The following is a 19262-nucleotide window of genomic DNA, read 5'->3' as shown; positions in this document are numbered from 1 at the left end:
GAGAGGTAGTAACTGACTAAATTAGTCAGGATATTTGTTAAAAGACATCATGAACATCTGATAATTGCTAGACAAAAACACAGCAGAGAATAGTTCGAGGTCAAAGAACACAGCAGTGAAAAAACACTGGATAAGTGCTTTAGAACATTATGGAGTTTGCAGATTTGTGTTGTGGGGAAACCATGACTAGACTAGGGCTTCAAAGCAATCTGTTCTGGGCACCTTAGTTGGAAATCAGATACCAAAGCCACCATGTTTTTGAAGAATTCTCTTATCTTCTCAGTACTTCTGTCTTGTCACTAGAAGTGTAGATATTCAATTGATACTCCGTTGTATTTTGTAACACACAGGGTGTGGTTATGTTACCTCAGGTGTCAGTCTTTGGTAAACAAGCAGATAGTAGTGAATTGGTAGAATATTTTCCAAGCAGAATTGGGTCTTTCTGCTTTCTGGCTTCAGCTACAGTTTCCTTGATGGTAAAGCTGCAACTGTAACAATAATCATAGAAATCAGATAATGGTTTTAGTTGGAAGGAACATCATCCCATTCACAATCCAGTGACACCTCCCGCTAGACCACGTTGCTTAAATGTTACATCAATTTCTTTAGATAGAAAATAATAATTTAATATGGTAGATAAATGTATAGGTTTTATATTATTTCTTGGTAGGAGGTCTCAGAAAATATAAATAGTTCAGATACATCAGGTTGGTGTATGGGGTCCTGATATACTGAATGGACAGAACAGTGTTTGTGTCATGTTTACCATCTCTCTGGGTTTAAATTTCTTCAAAATTTACTTTTAGGCAGCTACAGTGAGAATAAAGAAACTGGAAGAAAACATTGAAGCAGAGAGAGCAGCACATATGGAATCCAAATTCAATTCAGAGATCATCCAGGTAAATTTTTTGTTAACTACTTTGTAGAAGTTGATGTAACACAGTTGATGAAATTTTAAAGATAAAATCTTCCAAATATATTAAGACTACTTACTCGCTTCATTGAAAACACTGAATGTTTTTTGCAGCAAGTGTCAAAATTGATACATAAATCAGTTGATATATGAATGGAGAGGGTACAAAAATACATGCTTTTCAGGGAACATTAAAGTTGTTAGAATAAATAATAAAATAAAATGTCACAGTTGGAAGTTTGAGATTTCCCACAAACATTTAAACAGCGAGGTGAAAGGAAATGTTTCACAGGTGTTAAACATTATACTACTCTTTAAATATACTGCCCTCTGTCTTTTGAATGGGCTCTTCAAGTTATTTGGAGATACAGTACATACACTCCTATCTTCTCTAGGAATGAGAGCTTAATGCATCCTGAAACTGCAGTTCAAAATATAGTTATACAGAGTACATTTCAGCTTCAAATAAAGCTATATTATCTGCAGTTACCAGTAAAGTTTGATTACATGATAAAGCATTGTATATATACTTTAATACTAAATACTTTAATGCTAAATTTTATATTGTTAATCTTCTACACAGGATATGACCCAATAAGGCAATTATGGTTTATTTTAAAAAAGCAAATGAAAAAAACCCTAAGCAATCATCATTAGGTTATCTCATACTAAGAAGCCTTTTATACTGGACTTCTGAAAAATTAAATAAAAAAAATACAAGGGGATTTTGATACCTTTTTTAAAATCTTATTTTCTGTGTATAAAATAAAAATGCACTGTCATTCTTCAGTCAGTTATTATTTAATTTTTTTAAGTAACAGCTATAGTAATAGAAAGGAAAGAGTTTTTTTCCATTTCCTCTCTCTACTTTCACAATGTACAAAGTAACTGGGAGGGTAACATTCCTTAAAGTTAGGACTTATATTTTATGTGTAAATGGCAAGGTTTTCTTCCTCGTTGATATACATGACCAAGCTTCAAATGTGCTTTGTGCTAAGTGGAAGTGTAGCCTTTACTGTTAATCTCTTACTTCAATGTGTCTCCTTAAAAATAGAATTCCCTATGAAAACTTTTACAATAACTGAAAAAGGAAAAATCCAGACACCACAAAAATAAAAGGCTCTTTTGGTTAGCAATATATATTTGTCTTAGTTTTGAACTGTTGGTATTCATATAATCTGTTAAGTGTTCAATGTTTTCTGTGAATGTGCTTCTGTATAGAATTATAAATATAATAGAATATAGTTCCAGTAAAGCAGTACAGAACATAGAACAGCAGTAAAAGACTGAAAGTTTTTCCTAACTTGCTTTAATTGGCTTCTTATCATTTGGCAGTTAAGAATTCGAGACCTTGAAGGAGCTTTACAGGTAGAAAAAGCCAGCCAAGCACAAGCTCTTTTGGATTTAGAAATGATCAAGAAAGAGTTCAAAGAGGTAGAAAATGCATATGAGAGAGAAAAACACAACGCCCAGGAGAATTTGGAAAAACTCAATGTGTAAGTTACCTTTTAAATTAATTGTAAAATGACACTACACTGCTTGAGTACCAATTAGTTTACATTCTCTATAGTTTTCAGTCACTAGAAATGAAGATAATCTGATCCAATTTGCCAATCCCAGCCAAGGTATAATCCTGGCATTCCGTTTGTAATAGGTTGGTATCAGTAACAATACATATTGAGGGTAGGTAGAGAAAATAAATTATTTGATACAGAGTATTTTCCAAAGCACAAATGTTGAAAATCATAGTTATGGTAGGTTTAGGAGGAGTGTAGGAAAACTTACATTGCAGTTTTATGGCAGATTTTTGTCTGTATACACTTAGATCATTATGAAAACATTACTTTTCACTTCAATGAGGTAGATGAATCTTTAAGACTTCTGTCTAGAAGTGGTGTTTGATGTATAGTGGATAGTTTTTATTTACATCTTTTGAATAAATGTGGAAAGTTTTAACTTGGTAATGAACAGTAAAAAGAGAGGTGAAGTGTGTGTGAGAAGACAGAATTACCTGTGATTCCTTTCCTGCTCAGCATGATCTGTTGTGTGGTGTCAGAGTTTTTTGGTGAATGGTGTTTTTACACTCCCTAGGCAGATATAGGATGCACAGTACTAAGTCTTCTTCTCTAGCTGAATCAAGTATTTACTGGGGAGAGAAAATGTCAGGAAGAAGAATGGTGTTGGAAGACACAAAGCTTAGTAGGTAAAGTAGTAGCAGGTGAAATTTAGGGAAAGAGGAGCTTTAAAAAGGCTTAAATTGGGTGATACACAGTGGTGGTGTGGGAAAAGATCCAAGCTAGTACAATGGGTTGAAAATAGAGGTGACATCTCTTTCAGTCTAGAATTATAGGAGTCTACTTAGAGTAATTTATATGACTTATTAATACAAAAATATTCACAAAGCTTTTTTGCTTGAAGAAAACTGAATAATTTTTATGGTTAAAACTTGTGAAAATGTGTGAAATACATTATAATAGTAATGTACTGTGATGCTTCAGGAATACTGAAGTGTTCACAGCTGGGAAACTGAATAAATATATTTCAGGATTCTCTGTGGTCCTAAAATGACATCAGTTAATTAAACTGTACTCTCATCCTGCCTCACAATTTCTGCTTTGAGCATGGATTCTATGGCAACAACATACCTGGCACTACGCAAAGTTCTTTGCCTTTCCTTGCACTGGAGAATGCCTGTACCAAAGACCTGACATTTTATTTGGTTTTTGTTTTTTTGTTTTTAAAGACCTTTTTGTGTTTAAAATAATCTTGTTAGGAGGAATGCTTATTGGATCAGTAGTTTTACATAACAAGCTACTTCACACTGTATGAGCTTTTTTTGTAACTTCTTATTCTTACAGAGAGGAGGTGGTTTTTTTTTGTTTTTGTTTTTTTTTTGTTGTTTTTTCTTTGTTTTGGTTTTGCTTGTTTTTTCCAGTAGTTTTCTGTATTCAAGTGGTCTAGAAAGTATGTAATATTGAGATCATAGATAAAATTTCCCCCTCCCCTTTAGGTTTAAGAGTTTTCTTTAACTGATGTTCTTCCAGTGCTTGTTCTTGGACGATTTCTTCAGTCCTTCCAAGGTCTAATATTCCAGGGTCCATCTGGGTACTTGAGGTTAGGCTAGCCAAATCCACCACCTTCAGGTGAAAATGGCATTTTAAAAGTTTCTTTTTGGCGAATGCTGGTTAAGTTGCAGCAGTTATCAGTCTAGAGAAATTTCTCTTGTCTTATAAACATGACTACCAAGGCTGTGTATATCAGTCAGGGAGCTGTTAAGCTTCCAAGAATCTCCAGATATCATTTACTCTTTCCTTCTGGAAGAGAGAAAATTTTCTGGAAATGTTCTCCTTTACGGCCAAGCCCAACCAGCCCTTGAATTGTACAAGCAGCTCCTGTCTGTCATCATTCCTGTTAACCATGTCTGTTGCATTCCTAGGGAGAACAAGTGTGTCTGACCTGTAGGTTTTGCTTCTAAAGTTCAAGGTAATGAGATTAACGAACCACAGATACTGTCAAATTTAAGGGTGGCCAGTCCATCCAGGGAATTAGTACACTTGTAGAACTCATTTATGATTTTTAAAGTACTTAATTTTGGAAATGCAGAACTGCACTGTTTCCTTTCTTGATACCTCATTTGAAGAATGGGAGTCTGAATCCATGGGCCATGGTTCAGCATTGATGTAGTAAAAAAGAAAGGGTTAAAAGTACAGCCTTTGCCCATTCTGATTTTGTATGTTGATGTGAAATAAATGTGTAGTTACGAATTCTGCATTGTGTTTTAAAACACAGTAACATATTCAAGTGCTCCACATACACCAAAAGTCACCATATTATGCAAACATACTAAGTCCTGAAAGGAGTGTTAATGCTCTACGCTGGCTGTATTTTGAGTTTTGATTCTTGGTTTCTAGTATGTTTGCCATTTTAATACTTTTATTTGTGTGTCTTCATCTGTTCTGTTTAACATCACAACTGTTCTCTACTCTCTCTTTTTGTGAAGTCTTCATTTTGTGTTGCTACAAGATGTTTTATCTTAGATATGTATGCTCAGTAACACTTTTGGCACAAGATGCTCTTATGAAGATTCCTTTTGACCCCACAGAAAATTTCTAAAATATGGGTTCCTCATTTTTTTTTAAGAACAGCTTTATTTGGTTAATTTAATCATGCCAGACCCCAGCCCCCCAAAGTCGTTTGCACATGCACTTAAGTTTCCTTAACAAATGCGCTTGTCAGAGGATTTAATTCTGTGAATTATGTTAGTTTTTCAGATGAATAAAGACCTTTTCTCTCGAGGAACAGTCTTAAGAGGAGTGCGCCCTGCGTATGGAATTATTGTCATGTCCAGTTGTTACCACTTTCATTTTAGGTGATGAACATGAGCACTATTTCAACAACTTTGTACTTTTTTCTAAACACTTAAATATTGTATATTACACTTCACTAAGTTAGTGACAGGGATGTGAGTCTTTAAGGTCTGAATTATTCTATTACTAGCATGAATATGGTGTGAGAATCAAGGGGTGATAATAGAGATAAAATATAAGCTAATTAGAAGCATTTTTTTATGGTAGGCTAAACACCTGTTTAGGGATTTTCCAAACCATTAGAAATTTACAAGTTTTACTACAAGATCTGCTTTTTGGATTCTAAATTTAATTCTAAATGAGTAACATTAGTTAAAGTTTGCAGTAATCCATTAGTAATCCAATTAGTAATTTTCCAGCTAAGTCTTCGGGGGATTCTTAAAGATACTATTCTGTATTAGGTTATTCAGACCATTGTAAGGATAATGGTTACATGTTGAATAACATTGCTGCGTTCAGTAATGTTCTTTGTAAGAATAATTTATCTATATATACAAAGCTATTTGAGAAGTGAAGGTTTTTGGTCTTTAGCTTAGTTCTGGTTCGTAAAAATGGTGTTTTTTAGAAATGAGAAGAACTCTTAAGCACAAACCTCATACTAAAAAAGGGACTTTGTTTTTCGTTTTTTTAGGAACTGTATTTCTGTGTCTGGAATTGCTATAGGAAATACCTGAGTATATGTATTTGTTGCAGCTATGTCTAGGAAATACAATTCTTACAGTTATGGTACCAGTTGGATTAGGAGCTTTGTGCTTATTATAGCTCACAGTGAAGTAAGTACTTTTGTTACTAAAATGCAACAGGAACTATAAACAGACTTTCCCTGTTCCTCTAAACTGAATAACTTTCTTCAATACTTTCCCAGGAAGACAGATTTGCTGTATTTAATTTTTTGTTTGTTTGTTTGTACAGAAAAGAATTTGTGCCTACTTAAAACATCTGTTTCATGTGTTAATTTGGTGTCAGAATAAACTATGTCTAATATCCAAAACAGTACTTTTCAATACTTGCAGTCATATTTTGATTCAGGCAATTACTTATAGCAGCTTTTACCAGCTTTTTTTGAAAGCAAATTATTTTCTGTGATTTCAGTGAATCCATCCCTTTCCGTGAAAGCTAGCACAATTAAACTTTTAGTGGCTTTGTTAACAGAGCTTGGAGAAACAGAAGCAACCCATCCTTACAATATTGCTAGTCTAGATATCTAAATTTCCAGAACTCTATAGTGATAGGTAGTGAAGGGCAAGCTTTATCTCAGATGGACATCAATCTACTCAGTTCCTTTGAGGCAATTACATGGAGTGGGCATGTGCTACCTTGTCTATTTCCTGTATCTTTTTTATTCTTTGAAGCATACAAGTATTAGTAACATTTGTGAATATCGGTGATTGCATTCACTGGATCCCTTCAGAAAGAATAGAAGAGCCTTTGATCTATTTACCTTTGAAGGCTGTGGTCCTTGGACTCCAATGTCAGGCACTTGCCTTTTTCTTTTAAGCTAGGATTTGGCATCCTAACATATCTTCACTTTTTCTGGAGGAATCCCATGAGTTTTTCTTTAACTTGGCAAGTCCTGGAGACTTTTGGTTTGTCATGCTAGAACACTTGTATGTCTTTTTAGCTGGACTTGATGTAGGATAAATGATACCAAAGTTGGAAGTTCTGAGAACATATTTTCTCAGAAAAAAAAAATTATTGTAAAGTGAAACCAAGCAAACAGGCTTTTCTGGGTTGCATAATTTATTAATTAGCTCTGAACCCAGTAGCATTATGTAAATTTGAAACAACATGGGATTTGTGTCTACGTGTGAGTTTACTTTTCTTGAAGGGTGAGAGCATGACATAGAATAAATTGGAACTGCCTTTGTTGTGCTCCTGAAAGCTGTAGGGGTAGAAACTTCTTTGGGGGACTGAAACAGGCAAATATTTTCTCTGACAATGAGTAGTAACCATCTACATCCAAAAGAAAAAAGTTCACCGAGGCTGAAGCAGAAGCATGTAAGTATTTGGAAGACTGGTAAAGCAGTCCTTCAGCTAAAAGAATACATCAGTCTATAAGAAATAAGTCAAAGTGAGAAAGTGATAATATTAAAAGTTTCAGAGGTGGAAGAACTTTGAGCCCTTTGCGTTACTACCAATTCTAGTGAGACAGTAGTGATGGGAGATGAGACAAAGAAATGAGAGAAACCTGGATGTTTTCACTGCTAGGAGTTACATCAAAGAACAGCTCAGGTTGAAAGGGATTACAGGAGATCTGTAGTCCAACCTTCTGCTAAAGCCAGGATCAGCTGTGAGATCAGGTTGCTCAGGGCTTTATCCATTTAATTCTTGAAAACCTGCAGGAATGGAGGTGGTACAGCCTCTGTGGGAACCTCTTCTGCTGTTTGGAAGTGTCTCTGAAGTGACTGGCTACATCTTCTTGATAACTTCCTTTTAGAAATTGGGAACCTGTTACAGGCACTCTTCTTCAGCCTGAACATACCAAGTTTCCTCTGTTCTTGTGTGTACTTCAGCCATCCTCCAAGTTGGTAACCCAACTATGAACCCTTACCTGAGCTTACTCCATCTTTTTTTGTGCCTTACATAAGAGCAGAGTGCTTAAAACCTGTCTTAGATGTTCTATAGTGAGTGTCAAGTAAAAGGTGATGAATCACTTGCCTTGATCTTCTGGCTATGTTACTACTAATACAGCCCAGAATACTATTATCTATTTCTGCTTGTATGTCTTTCTGCTTGTCTGTGACTAGATTGCTGACTACCAAGAGTATCAGGTCCCTTTTGAGCATGGCTGCTCTCCAGCCAATTACCAGCCAGATTGATTCAGCATTCTTTTGTTTACTAAATTTAGATCTTCACACATGTCATTATTGAATTTCAGAAGATTCACGATGGCCTGTTCCTCCTCCCTGTCTATGTTCTGGGGGTTGGCAGTCCTTCTCTTAAGTGTGTCAAGTTGTGTTGTGAGCTACCTCCACCTAGTTCAGTGTTTCCTGCAAATTTGGTCTAATCCAGGTGGTGGATGAAGATGTTAAAGAGATTCTAATACAGATTCTACCATTTGAGCTTTACTGTCAGACCATTTTTATTGATGTTACTGTTCATGCTCCTACATTGAAGTCAGCTTGGCTGTAGAATTACTATGTGAGACAGTGCCAAACCCTTGCTAAACGTGCCTTATATTTAATATAATTGCTCTCCTTTTGTTCACAGAACTGGTCATTTTAGTATGGAATCTGAGTTGTCCTGACATAATTCAGCCTTGTGAAGCCCTCACTTAATGTTCCCAATCACCTTTTTCTCTTTCATGTGCTCAGAAATTTGTGACCTTCCATGACCTTCCTGGGACTGAAATGAAGCTAACTGGTCTATAGCTCCATGGCTTGTCCTTTTGCCCTTTTCCAAATATAGGTGTGTGACCCTTGCCTTTCTGTTTGCCGGGGACTTGCCCCAATCTCTGGGACCTTTCAAAAATGATAACAAGCAGCTTTGCTATGGTACTGGCTAGCTTTCTGAAAAACTCTTGAGTGTAGGTGAACTGTCCTCTTCAAACTCCATGTCTTGAGTTGCTACAGGTAATCCTGGACTCAATCCTCACCTACTGCTAGCAACTTTTTTCCTATTTGAGCCCTTTCACTGGTCATAGAATCTTGGGAGACCATACCAAGGAAGACTGAGGCAAAAAAGACATTGGGTGTGGTGGCCTTCTCTGTCCCATGTTGATAAATTACATGGTCTGTGTAGTAGCAGACCCATGCTTTCTTTTCTGCCTAAATGTAGTAGCAAAAACCTTTATTCTCTGTCATCCTTTGCAAACATCAATTCTAGGGAACTTTTGGCTTTCCAGATGCCATGCCTACATATTTAGGTAGTCTTTCTAAATTCTTCCTTGGGTTCCTGCCCCTGCTTCTGTTTACTGTATGTTGTTGTTTGGCCTGTCATGAATTCTCTGTTTAGCCACAGCAGGCTCTTAATGTATTGGTTATCCTGAGTACCAGGAGGACTGATAAAGTACAAGAACTCTTTAAAATTTCTGTAATGATCTGCTAGTGGAAATATCTGAAGTGATGCCATTCTGAGTAGAATGTAGTCGGGTATATAGATACTTAAGGAGCAAGCTTTGTCCTGTCAATTCGTGTTGATCATAAAAGAAATGACATGGTCTTTCTGAGGAGAGCTATTGTCTTAATTAAAATATGGTGAATTCTATATATTATATGCGATTTGGAGGCCATATCCAGATGACCAAATGAATTTGTTACTGGAAGGCTAACACAACCTTTGTAACTGGAAAAAAATGCATAACCACTTCTTCAAAAGCCCTTTTTAGAAGGCATATATAACTTTTTTCACTTGAAAAGAAAAAAAGCTATTTCAGAAGCCATGTGGTATGCTAACATGATGTGGGCCAAATCCATTGATTATCTTTAAAGGTATGTAGTGTACTTGACAAAAGTATTTTTGATAAAGATGTTCTAATGTTGTAAATTTCCAGGTTAGAAAGAGAGTGTTACTCCATAAACAAGCAAATGAATGAGAAGATTGAGGAAAAGAAGAAGATAATTCAAGACCTCTCTGAGAGACTAAGATGTAGTGAAAATACCTGCAGAGAATTACAGGAGGAACTTGGAATGGTAAGACAAAAGGCCTGTGGCATTTATTGTTAAGGGTTTTTTAAACGTGCTATGAACATAAACTGCATTTATTGTTCTGAGCTGTGGAATAACTCTGCCGTTGTGTTACTCTGATTAGTTTTTTTCATTTATTTTGTAAACCATGAGTAAATATAGCTAAGACACTGAGAAGCTAATTCAGAAATTCATTTTAAGTGACACAACGTGTATTTGACTGAAGATTTACTTGCAGAAAAAATATTTTACCAGTATGGCTGTGAGCAGAGAGTAACTTCTGTTTGCATTCCTAGCAAATTTGTCGGTTTTTAAACAGAGATTTTGATTCTGGTGGAGAATGTTCTATCTTTCTACACAAGCTTTTCTCGTGAATCTTTAGTAGCTACCATTGTTTATTTCTATTTCACATAATGTTTTGGTTTTAGTGCATTTAGTGCAAATATTTGACTATTAAAATTGTGTGAAAATTTTTTATTTGAAGGTGATGAAAGGGAATTTTTTTTGTCTGATGTGAATTTGGCACATTAATATATTTTACTGGATTATTTTCTTAAATCTTTCTCCTTCAAATATTACCAGTTGGGCTTTTCTACTGTCTCTAGCCACCTCTGTTTTGAGTAACTATTTTACCACCCTGTTGCATTGCAGTAGAGACAAAGAAAAGATCTTAGGATATCTAGAAAACCTCTCATTCCTTTGTGCTATATAGGGAATTTTTAAAAAAATTTCAAATTACTGCATTTGAGTAATTTCTATACATAACCAACGTAATCTTCTTGGTACTGGCTTATGAATTTCTCCCCTTTCTTTCTCTTGGAGCTTATGGTATGGAAGGGAAATGTGGCATGTTCCCTGCTGCTGACAGGCATTGCGCAAATTAGTGAACAGGAGCAGAATACCTGCATTAGAAGATCTTAATCTTCAGACTTGTTGGTGTCTTTTGTTCAGTGGATGGAGTTACTCCATACATTGTATTAGTGCTAGCCACTTTCCAGACAGATTGGTAATTAATAAATTGAAGAAAAATAAAATCAAAAACCCCTCTTCCTTCTGGGAGAGTGACAGCTTCTTCCTTATACTAGGAATCTTGAGTGCTTGCTAGTTACTATTGCAGTATGAGACTTCCTTTACATTCTGTGTCCATTACTAAAATATATGTGATACCTGACAAGAATTTATGACAAAATTAATGATCAAGGTTTCTAGAAATGGCAGCATTATGAAATGTTGTACTCAAATTGACAATTCCATGACTGAAAGCTAAAGAGCAAAATAGATTGTCTCAGTTAAAAACCTGTCTTATTCACTTGACCTCAGTAAAGCTTTTGACATGGTCTCTCATAGCAAAACTCAAGAAGTGTGAGACATAATTGGACTGTGGGGTGGATTGATCACTCAACAGCAGGGTTCAGAGAGCTGTAATCAGCAGCAGAGAGTCCAGCTGGAGGCCTGTGGCCCATGGTGTTCCACAGTACTGCATCCAGTGTTGTTCAATATCTGCATCACTGACCTGGATGAGGGGATGGAGTGTACCCTCAGCAAGTTTGCTGATTATATGAAGCTAAGAGGGGTGGCTGATATACCAGAAGGCTGTGCTGCTATCCAATGAGATCTGGACAGGCTGGAGAGCTGGGCAGGAATCAACCTCATAAATTGTTCAGTAAAGACAAGGGTAGGGTTCTGCTTCTGGGTAGCAGTAACACCAACCACCAGCACAGGTTAGGAAACGTCCTGATGGAAAGCAGCTCCATGGAGAAAGATCTTGGAGTCCTAGCAGACAGAAAATTCTCCATGGATCAAGAGTGTGCCCTTGTGGCCAAGAGGGCCAATGGTACCCTAGGGTGCATTAGGAAGTGTGTGCCCAGCAGATCTAGGGACGTTCTCCTCCACCTCTATTCTGCCCTGGTGAGACCACACCGGCAATACTGTATTTTGGAATACTGAGAGTTTTGGGCTCTCCAGTTCAAGAGAGACACAGATCTACTGTAGAGAGCCCAATGGAGAGCTATAAGGGTGATTAAGGGACTTGAACATCTCTACTGTGAAAAAAGACTGAGAGAACTTGGGCTGTTTAGCCTTGAGAAAAGAAGGCTAAGAGGAGATTTTTTTAGTGTCTGTAAATATCTGAGGGGTGGGTGTCAAGAGGATGAGGCAAATCTCTTTTCAGTGGTGCTCAGTAATATGACAAGGAATAATGGGTTTAAACTAGAATGTGGGAATTTTCACCTCAAGATGAGGAGAAACTTCTTTACTATGTGGTGGAGCACTGGAACAGGCTGCCCAGAAGAGAGGTCACTGTGGTGTCTCCTCTGGAGACTTTCAAAACATGCCTGGATGTGTTCCTGTGTAGCCTGCCCTAGGTGATCCTGCTTTGGCAGGGGGGTTGGACTAGATGATGTATAGAGGTCCCTTCCAACTCCTAACATTCCATGATCCTATGGTAGAGCTGGTTGTTTTAATTGTTTTACTGGAGTTATGTGAGACCATAGACTGTCTAGAACAGGTAATAAAAATACTCATAATATTATTCTGAGTTCTATTAGTGGTCTCCTCTGGGATTAGGTTTTTATTACCTTGATCGGTTTTTTATTTTTCCTGAAGGCTTTGGTATTTGTTTGAGAAGCAGGAGTTGCTTTTGTGTGGTCTTGTTCACTCAGTCTGGACAGATTTTTATTATTTTTCTTCCCAAAATGAAAGAGCAGATGACTCTAGAAGAAACAAAGAAGAGATAACATTTTGTATACTGTTATTAGGCTTCCCTGTACTCCTACTAAAATAGTGTGAAAATGTCAGTGTGTTCTCTTACCTTCATTTCCTTCCACCTGCTTTCTTGATCTTTTACTTTCTTTATCCTACTGTTTGACATTCTGAATCTGTCCTTCCCTCTCCAGTCTTACAATCTTTTAATGGTTTCTCACTGTACTGCTGTACTGCAAGGTAATGTTTTTTGTTTGTATAATGTTTGGGAAATATCACTAAACTAGTGAAGGCTTTGTTTTCAGAGAAGCAGACTTAGACAAAGATGAAAGACATTCTTTGGAAACTTTATATGAACAATAACTTTTTTTTTTTTTAGTGGCTTTGCTCAATCTATAGTAAACTAGTTATGCTGCTTTTAATTTTAAATAACAGCATGTGGCAGAAGTTTGCCAGAAATTTGCATGAATCAAATGTGATGGGATCTGTTGGTATCTAACAAAACTTCTTATCGTTGTTCAGCATGAGCAGGCTCTCAAGATTTCTTTTCCTGAGGAAATCGGTCCCAAGCTTTTCATTATTTCTAGCTAGAGTTTTTAGAAGTTTTTAGCTTGAAGAATAGGAATTTGGAAGAATGGCCATTGTGATTCAGAAATTGTTTTATATTGAAACAGCCACAGCTGTATTCCTTCCCCATGGAAAGAGCAAGAGGTATCTTTATGAGTTTTAAAAGTTACTCAGGAAATCTACATTTCTAGCAACTGGTACTGTATGATCTTTAATTTTTAGTACTGGACAAGTGGGAGGTGTTGAACCTTCATTTCATGAGAAATGTATATTGAAATTTGGGCAACTTGCCTATTCACTAGGATGCATATTAAGAAACTGAAGTAATTAAAACCGGTGTGCTTTAATACAAATTCCTTTAATTTGGAAGAATTGTGTATTAATTTCCTTCCCTTTGTACAGATAATACCAGGAGTACCATATTTAGTGTGTAAGTAACCTAATGGATTACACCTAGAGCCTCTGTTTTAATATGTGGCTCATAAATCTTTCTTGTGCAGCCACGTGTGCTATATACATATTAGCTGTCTGTGGTACCCTTGTAGGTTATTGTAAGCTGAAAGTCAGAACAGAAGTGTCTGAGCATCTAGTTGCTGGACATAGGCATTAACCATTGTTCTTTAACAAGGTATCTTAAATATTGGCTGAACAGTCAGTGAAACACCCTGAAGATTATGATTCTGCTCTACAAATTTTATGGAGTAGGATCTGGTACTCAGTGGCAAAGATGGAAATCTCATTTAGATGATTAATTCCAAAAACAGCTTTTCCTTTCAATTGAAAAAAACCCTCAGATACAGTCTTCATTAATTTTGTATTTCAGATTGTTAAACGTTATGTTGCTTTGACTCTTGCTTTGCTTGCCTTAATTCAGGGGTGGATTGTTCCTTCCCAGATGCTGCTTCTGTTACTGTCCTAATTTAAGAAGACCGATAAGTCTGAAGCATATGCTTAGATGATGATCTAAAAAGAAAACAATTTTGTTATTTATTCTGGAAGTATAGAGGTGTGATGTCTCAGTGTTTGAGGCATCTAAAAGTGCTTTTAAGGTTTCCAGTACTCGAAAAATTTTCTCTTACTAAAAAAAGCCCAAACCCCAAAAACCAAATAGATCACAAAATTCTCTCATACCAAAAGGCTGTTACAAAACTCTCTTTAGAGGATTAGAATAGTTCATATTCTATGAACTTGAGCATCTTTGATTAATTTTATTTCAGGTGATTAAAACCGAGACACTAAAATTCTTGAGCAATTACGTTTAATTTACACATGGCTAGACAATTTTAAAAGACCATTGTATAGACTTTGAAAAACTCTAGCTAATATACAAAAATAAAGAGAATCTATTTAGATAGTTAGACAACTTGAGGAGAAATAAATAGCCTATGGGGAACATTGCTATTGAGGGTTTTGGCTTGGTTTTAATATTGCAATTTTTTTCTTGTTTGCTTAAAATTTATGCCTCTATTCTATACAGAACATCACTCAATAAACCCCATTTTTTTTTAAATTGTGGAGCAGTCATTTTGAGCCTTTTTCTGTAAGTGCTTTGATTTGGTTCCCCAGGGTCATGCCTGGTAAACATTCTGAATCTTCTGTAAAGAATTCATCCGGATGTTTTTAAAGGAGTGTCTGAACATACTGCTTTTTTGGTGGCTGTATGGATAGTTCTGGCTTTGTCTTTTGCTTTGCCATTGCTGGATGAGGTTTATGCTGCAGGCTGAGTCGGTGAATTAGTGCATGTGCAAGAAAGCCACACAGGAATATCCCTGTAAGTATAAACAAAGTGGAGAAAATTCCTCTATGAATAAATAGCAGCTCATTGTGGGACTGGTCCCCAGTTCCCTGCATAGTAGTACTGGGATTTTGATAAGTTAATTTTGAAAAGGCCTCCAACTTCTGCTTACTTGATTATGTTTTCAGTGTTATTGAACTTGAGATACAGATTCACATTTGCAGCATCAGGTCATGTAGACTATTCTGGAAGTGTGTATGGAGTTTGTATTTATTTTATTCAGCAATGGCTTTTGAAAAATGTTGAAGTGTCAATGGGACTTTGTTTCTGTCTTGTAACAAGTGGTGGAATGATGTCCAATACTGATACCAATATCTCTGCAACTAAGGAAGTAGGGAATTGCCCAGATGAATGCAAATACCCTAGTTCTGGAAGAGGAGCATAATTCTGACAACAGATGTGATAATTTTTATAAGCAGTAGGTTTCCCTACTAATTCTGGTTATCCTTACAGATACAAAGCATTTCGAAAAAATATTTTCTCCTGGTTGCAGCCTACAGTACTTTTAATGAAGAATACTTGGTTTCTTTTGATTTCTGTAAAAATGCAATTGGGTGTTAAAATTGAGGTTAAGTAAATATGTTTCCAATCACATTCTTCTGACAAAAGCTCTTTTGTCCTTAAGGCAAGTTATGTGATAATAGGAACCTACTTAAGGATATGAATTTTGACTTAGGGAAGCATTGGATATGCTACAATTCAGCATACATTTTGGGTTCAGAAAATATGGCTTTGCTTCCATTTTGGTTTTTTTTCTAGCCTCCTATTTGAATATTTTGTGAGGGAGGAAATGTTGTTTGTGTGATGTAGGTAATACTTCAGACATATTTTGAGAATTTTAAATTTTCAAGTGTTCATGTGAACTTCCCAAGAAGGCCTCATCACTGATCTTGGAGTCCTGGGATTCCTGAAGGCAGGTTTTACCAGTAAAGGCTGAGGTGACGCAGGCATTGAGGAGGCCTTTTCTGCCCCCTGTTCATCTTATCTCCTGCCCTTTGCAGCAGTGGGCTCATGTTTTGCCTGGTCTGCTGTACTTCAGTTAGCCTGCCCTTCTTATGCCCTGTCAGATTGAACTTTAGGTGGATTTTGGCTCTCCTAGGCTTGGACAGCATCTCTTTATTTCTCCCTCACCTATGCCTTCTTTCACCTTCTTTATACTTCCTACTAATATTTTAATTTAGTCAGGAGCCACTTGCGCATCCATCTAGGTCTCCTGCTGCCTTTGATTTTCAAGGGTCACTTCCAAGGTCAAGAATAGTCCATCCTGATGTGCAGAAAGTCAGGCAAAGTCAGCAGGTTTGCTTTTCAAGTGTTCTTTCACCTGTTTCTACTAGTGTGACTGGGAAAGCAAATCCCTTCTTAGCACTTTGTCACCTGTTTTACCTTTTGTAGTAAAGTATGGAATATTCAGACCAGTACCTTTCCAGTAGTTCTGCAGGAACAACATCCCTTAACACAAATATGATGAATGGAGTTGCTGAGAGGGAATTAATCTCATCTCCTGGAATAGTTGGATCTGGCAGAAGATATCTTTCAGCAGCAGCAATTGATTATGTTTGACTTCTACACTTATGAACTCACTTTTTTTTCTTTTTCAAAGAGTTATGTACTCTTGCTGGTTTTATTAAGACTGAAGGAAACTAAGGGAGTTGTAGCTGCTTCCATGGAGTGTCAAGTGGGTGCTTGTGGAGACAGAGCTACACTCTCCTTAGGATTGTGCAGTGGAATTACTAGAGAAAACAGAAGTTTTAGAAAGGGAAGTTCTAATTATCTGTAAGGGGCAAAAAACCCCACACAGTGTGGATTGTGAGATATCGGAGTAGGTTGCCTGGAGGGGTTGTTGAAACTCCATTCTTGAGGATACTCAAAACTTGACTCGACAAGGCTCTGAGCAACCTAACCTGACTTCAAGCATGGTGTGCACTGAGTGGGGAGTGGGACCAGATGACCTCCAGAGGTCCTGTCAGTTTAAATTATTCCATGATTTTATGACTCCAGACATTCTTATTAGATAAATGTCAGTGAGACATAGAAAATGAGATCGATACGTTCAGACCTTTTTGGACTCTTAACCTGTGCCTGGATTTCTAGCACTGTACACAGTGTTTTTCTTCAATTTCTGGTAATGAGAACAATGATTGAAATTGGAAGTTAAGAAATGAAAGATGCTAAATACTTTGCAGTTGAAGTGTAGGCTGGACTGAAGAATTTCCTTTTGATCTTTTCTGATGTTGAAAAAAGAGGCAGAAATTGGCTTCGGGATTGTAGATGCAGTTAATAAATAAAGCACAGAGAGGGCTGAATAGACTGGAATGTTCTGACTAAATGATGATAAATTAACGAAAAGTGAAAAATTTGGATAAAAAGATTAAAAACATTTGACTTTTCCATGGGAAAAGGTTTTTCTGTGAAAATTCAGTCTGACCCTGTCTGTGCTGGAGTGGTTTATGTATGGAGAATATTTATTTTATTGTGATGTTGATCATGTTGTCGTATTTTCTTATTTGTAATATGTGAGGTCTTTGAGATGGTATCAGTACATGAGAGTAAATTATTTTAATGTGTTTGCATCTCATAAAATATTTTTTACTGGAGCTCAGCAATTACAAGCTCTATTTATGTAGATAAATAAGAATTAAAGCTTAGTTATTTTTAAATATATAGAAGTGGTTTGGAAATTCTCTATGAAGTGAGTTACAAACTCTCACACAAGGAAAGGCGTGTAAATGCTACAAGGGACCTAACACTGAAATACACATATGAATAATATATTAGTTGATATACAGTACATATAATTAAAATTGAAAGAGTAAAGCTAATTTATAAAATATTTAAACTGAATAGTGAAGAACGCTGTGGAGAATTAAATGCATTTCTTCATTTTTTAGCTTGACAGTTATATGCTACCAGTCTGTAGCAGTTTTCCTGGGGAGGATGTTTCTCGCACTTGAGAAATTGTCTGGATCCTTACACATGCAGTGAAGCATAACTAAAGCAATAGTTTATAGATATGATAGAAAACAATAGCATTTTTGTTAGTACAAAAAGGCTATCTTTCCATCAAGGAGTGGAAATCGCTCAAATAGGTGTTACAATTTACAATAAAAATAAATCAAATAATTAAAAGTAATGGAACATCTTTGAGCAGAACTTTTATCATAAGAAAATAATCGTTATTTTAACTAGTTTCCTCTTAATTTTGGGGGAAGGGGTTGTTGGAAGGTTTTTTTTATGTGTATGTGTGTGTAGGGTTTTATTTTTTTTTCTGAACTGCTGAGATATATTACTTTTTGTTCAGTCAGCTGCTAAAATTGTACATTTCTTTGAGAAGTCATAACTCGTACCACGAGAACCTTGGTCTTGTCTGGAATTACAGATGCACATCTTTGAAAATTGCAAGTGTTAATATTGGTTATAAATTGAATAATTGTTTCATTTAGTCTTTCTGCTGTAGTGATAAAATAAATGTGCTGTAATACCTTTCTGCCCTCAGAATAGAGCTAGTCACTTGTAGACTGCACTTAGTGAACAGCTTTTTTAAAGAAAATTCAGTGATAGGAGCTGAAGGACTGTGCTGCTTTATATTCCATGCATAAGGAGGAGGTTTTATATTGAAGAAATCACTATCAAGCTTGGAAGATACTAACAATTAAAGTAGGCAGGTTTGCAATGAGAATAGGTGTGGGATTTGACTGAGTGCCAAATCATGAATTTCTAGCCTGTCTGCCAGTAGTTTGGTGTCTTTCTGGATGCCCTTGTAGGGTGTAACAATAGAGTTCATTGCTTGCATAGATGGGCACCAGTTAATGTTCATTAAGGTATTTTTAAACCAGAAGAATATCAAGACTAGATTTTAGTACAATCATAATTTCTTTTTCTGTGGACCCCCAGAAGCCTTTACTTGTATTTTAAATGCATTTCAGGGTTCTGTGTTACTTATTTGTGCTGTCATATTAGGTATCTTGGCTCAAGAAAAGGGGTTACAAGAAATATAGCAGGAATTTAAAGGGTAACAAAAATACCATTGTGATATGTCTTTCTTCTGTTTACTATTTTAATGTGTTTCTTTTTTCCCCTCTCTTGTCTGTATCTCCTGTCAAACAAAGGCCAAGAAACACCAGGTCTTTCTAACAGAGACGTATGAAAACAACATGAGAGAGCTGGAGTTACTCTTGGACAGCTTTGCTATGTCAGGCCAGCGGACAGCAGGTTAGTTGAAGGTATAAAATGACAGATGCATCTGTCAGTGTTCCAAAGTCACTACATTGTGGGAATTCTGCAGATGCCTCTTGCAT

The 19262-nt window shown here is 36.4% G+C and overlaps 1 protein-coding gene across 1 annotated transcript in view; it reads left to right on the top strand.

The window, feature by feature from the left end:
- Window positions 1-19262, top strand: part of LOC103530665 (coiled-coil domain-containing protein 171) — a 107546-nt gene that overhangs the window by 31898 nt on the left and 56386 nt on the right. Inside the window, exons 7-10 of the mRNA XM_030467599.1 lie at window positions 807-899; window positions 2249-2409; window positions 9773-9911; window positions 19074-19176. Of these exons, the coding sequence (XP_030323459.1) occupies window positions 807-899; window positions 2249-2409; window positions 9773-9911; window positions 19074-19176 (496 nt within the window). The remainder of the gene's footprint in view (window positions 1-806; window positions 900-2248; window positions 2410-9772; window positions 9912-19073; window positions 19177-19262) is intronic.

This window comes from Calypte anna, chromosome Z (genome assembly GCF_003957555.1).
Source record: "Calypte anna isolate BGI_N300 chromosome Z, bCalAnn1_v1.p, whole genome shotgun sequence".
NCBI classification, from domain to species: Eukaryota; Metazoa; Chordata; class Aves; order Apodiformes; family Trochilidae; genus Calypte; species Calypte anna.
The sequence above is the reverse complement of the archived record's forward strand: the minus strand, read 5'-3'. Positions and strand labels throughout refer to the sequence as shown.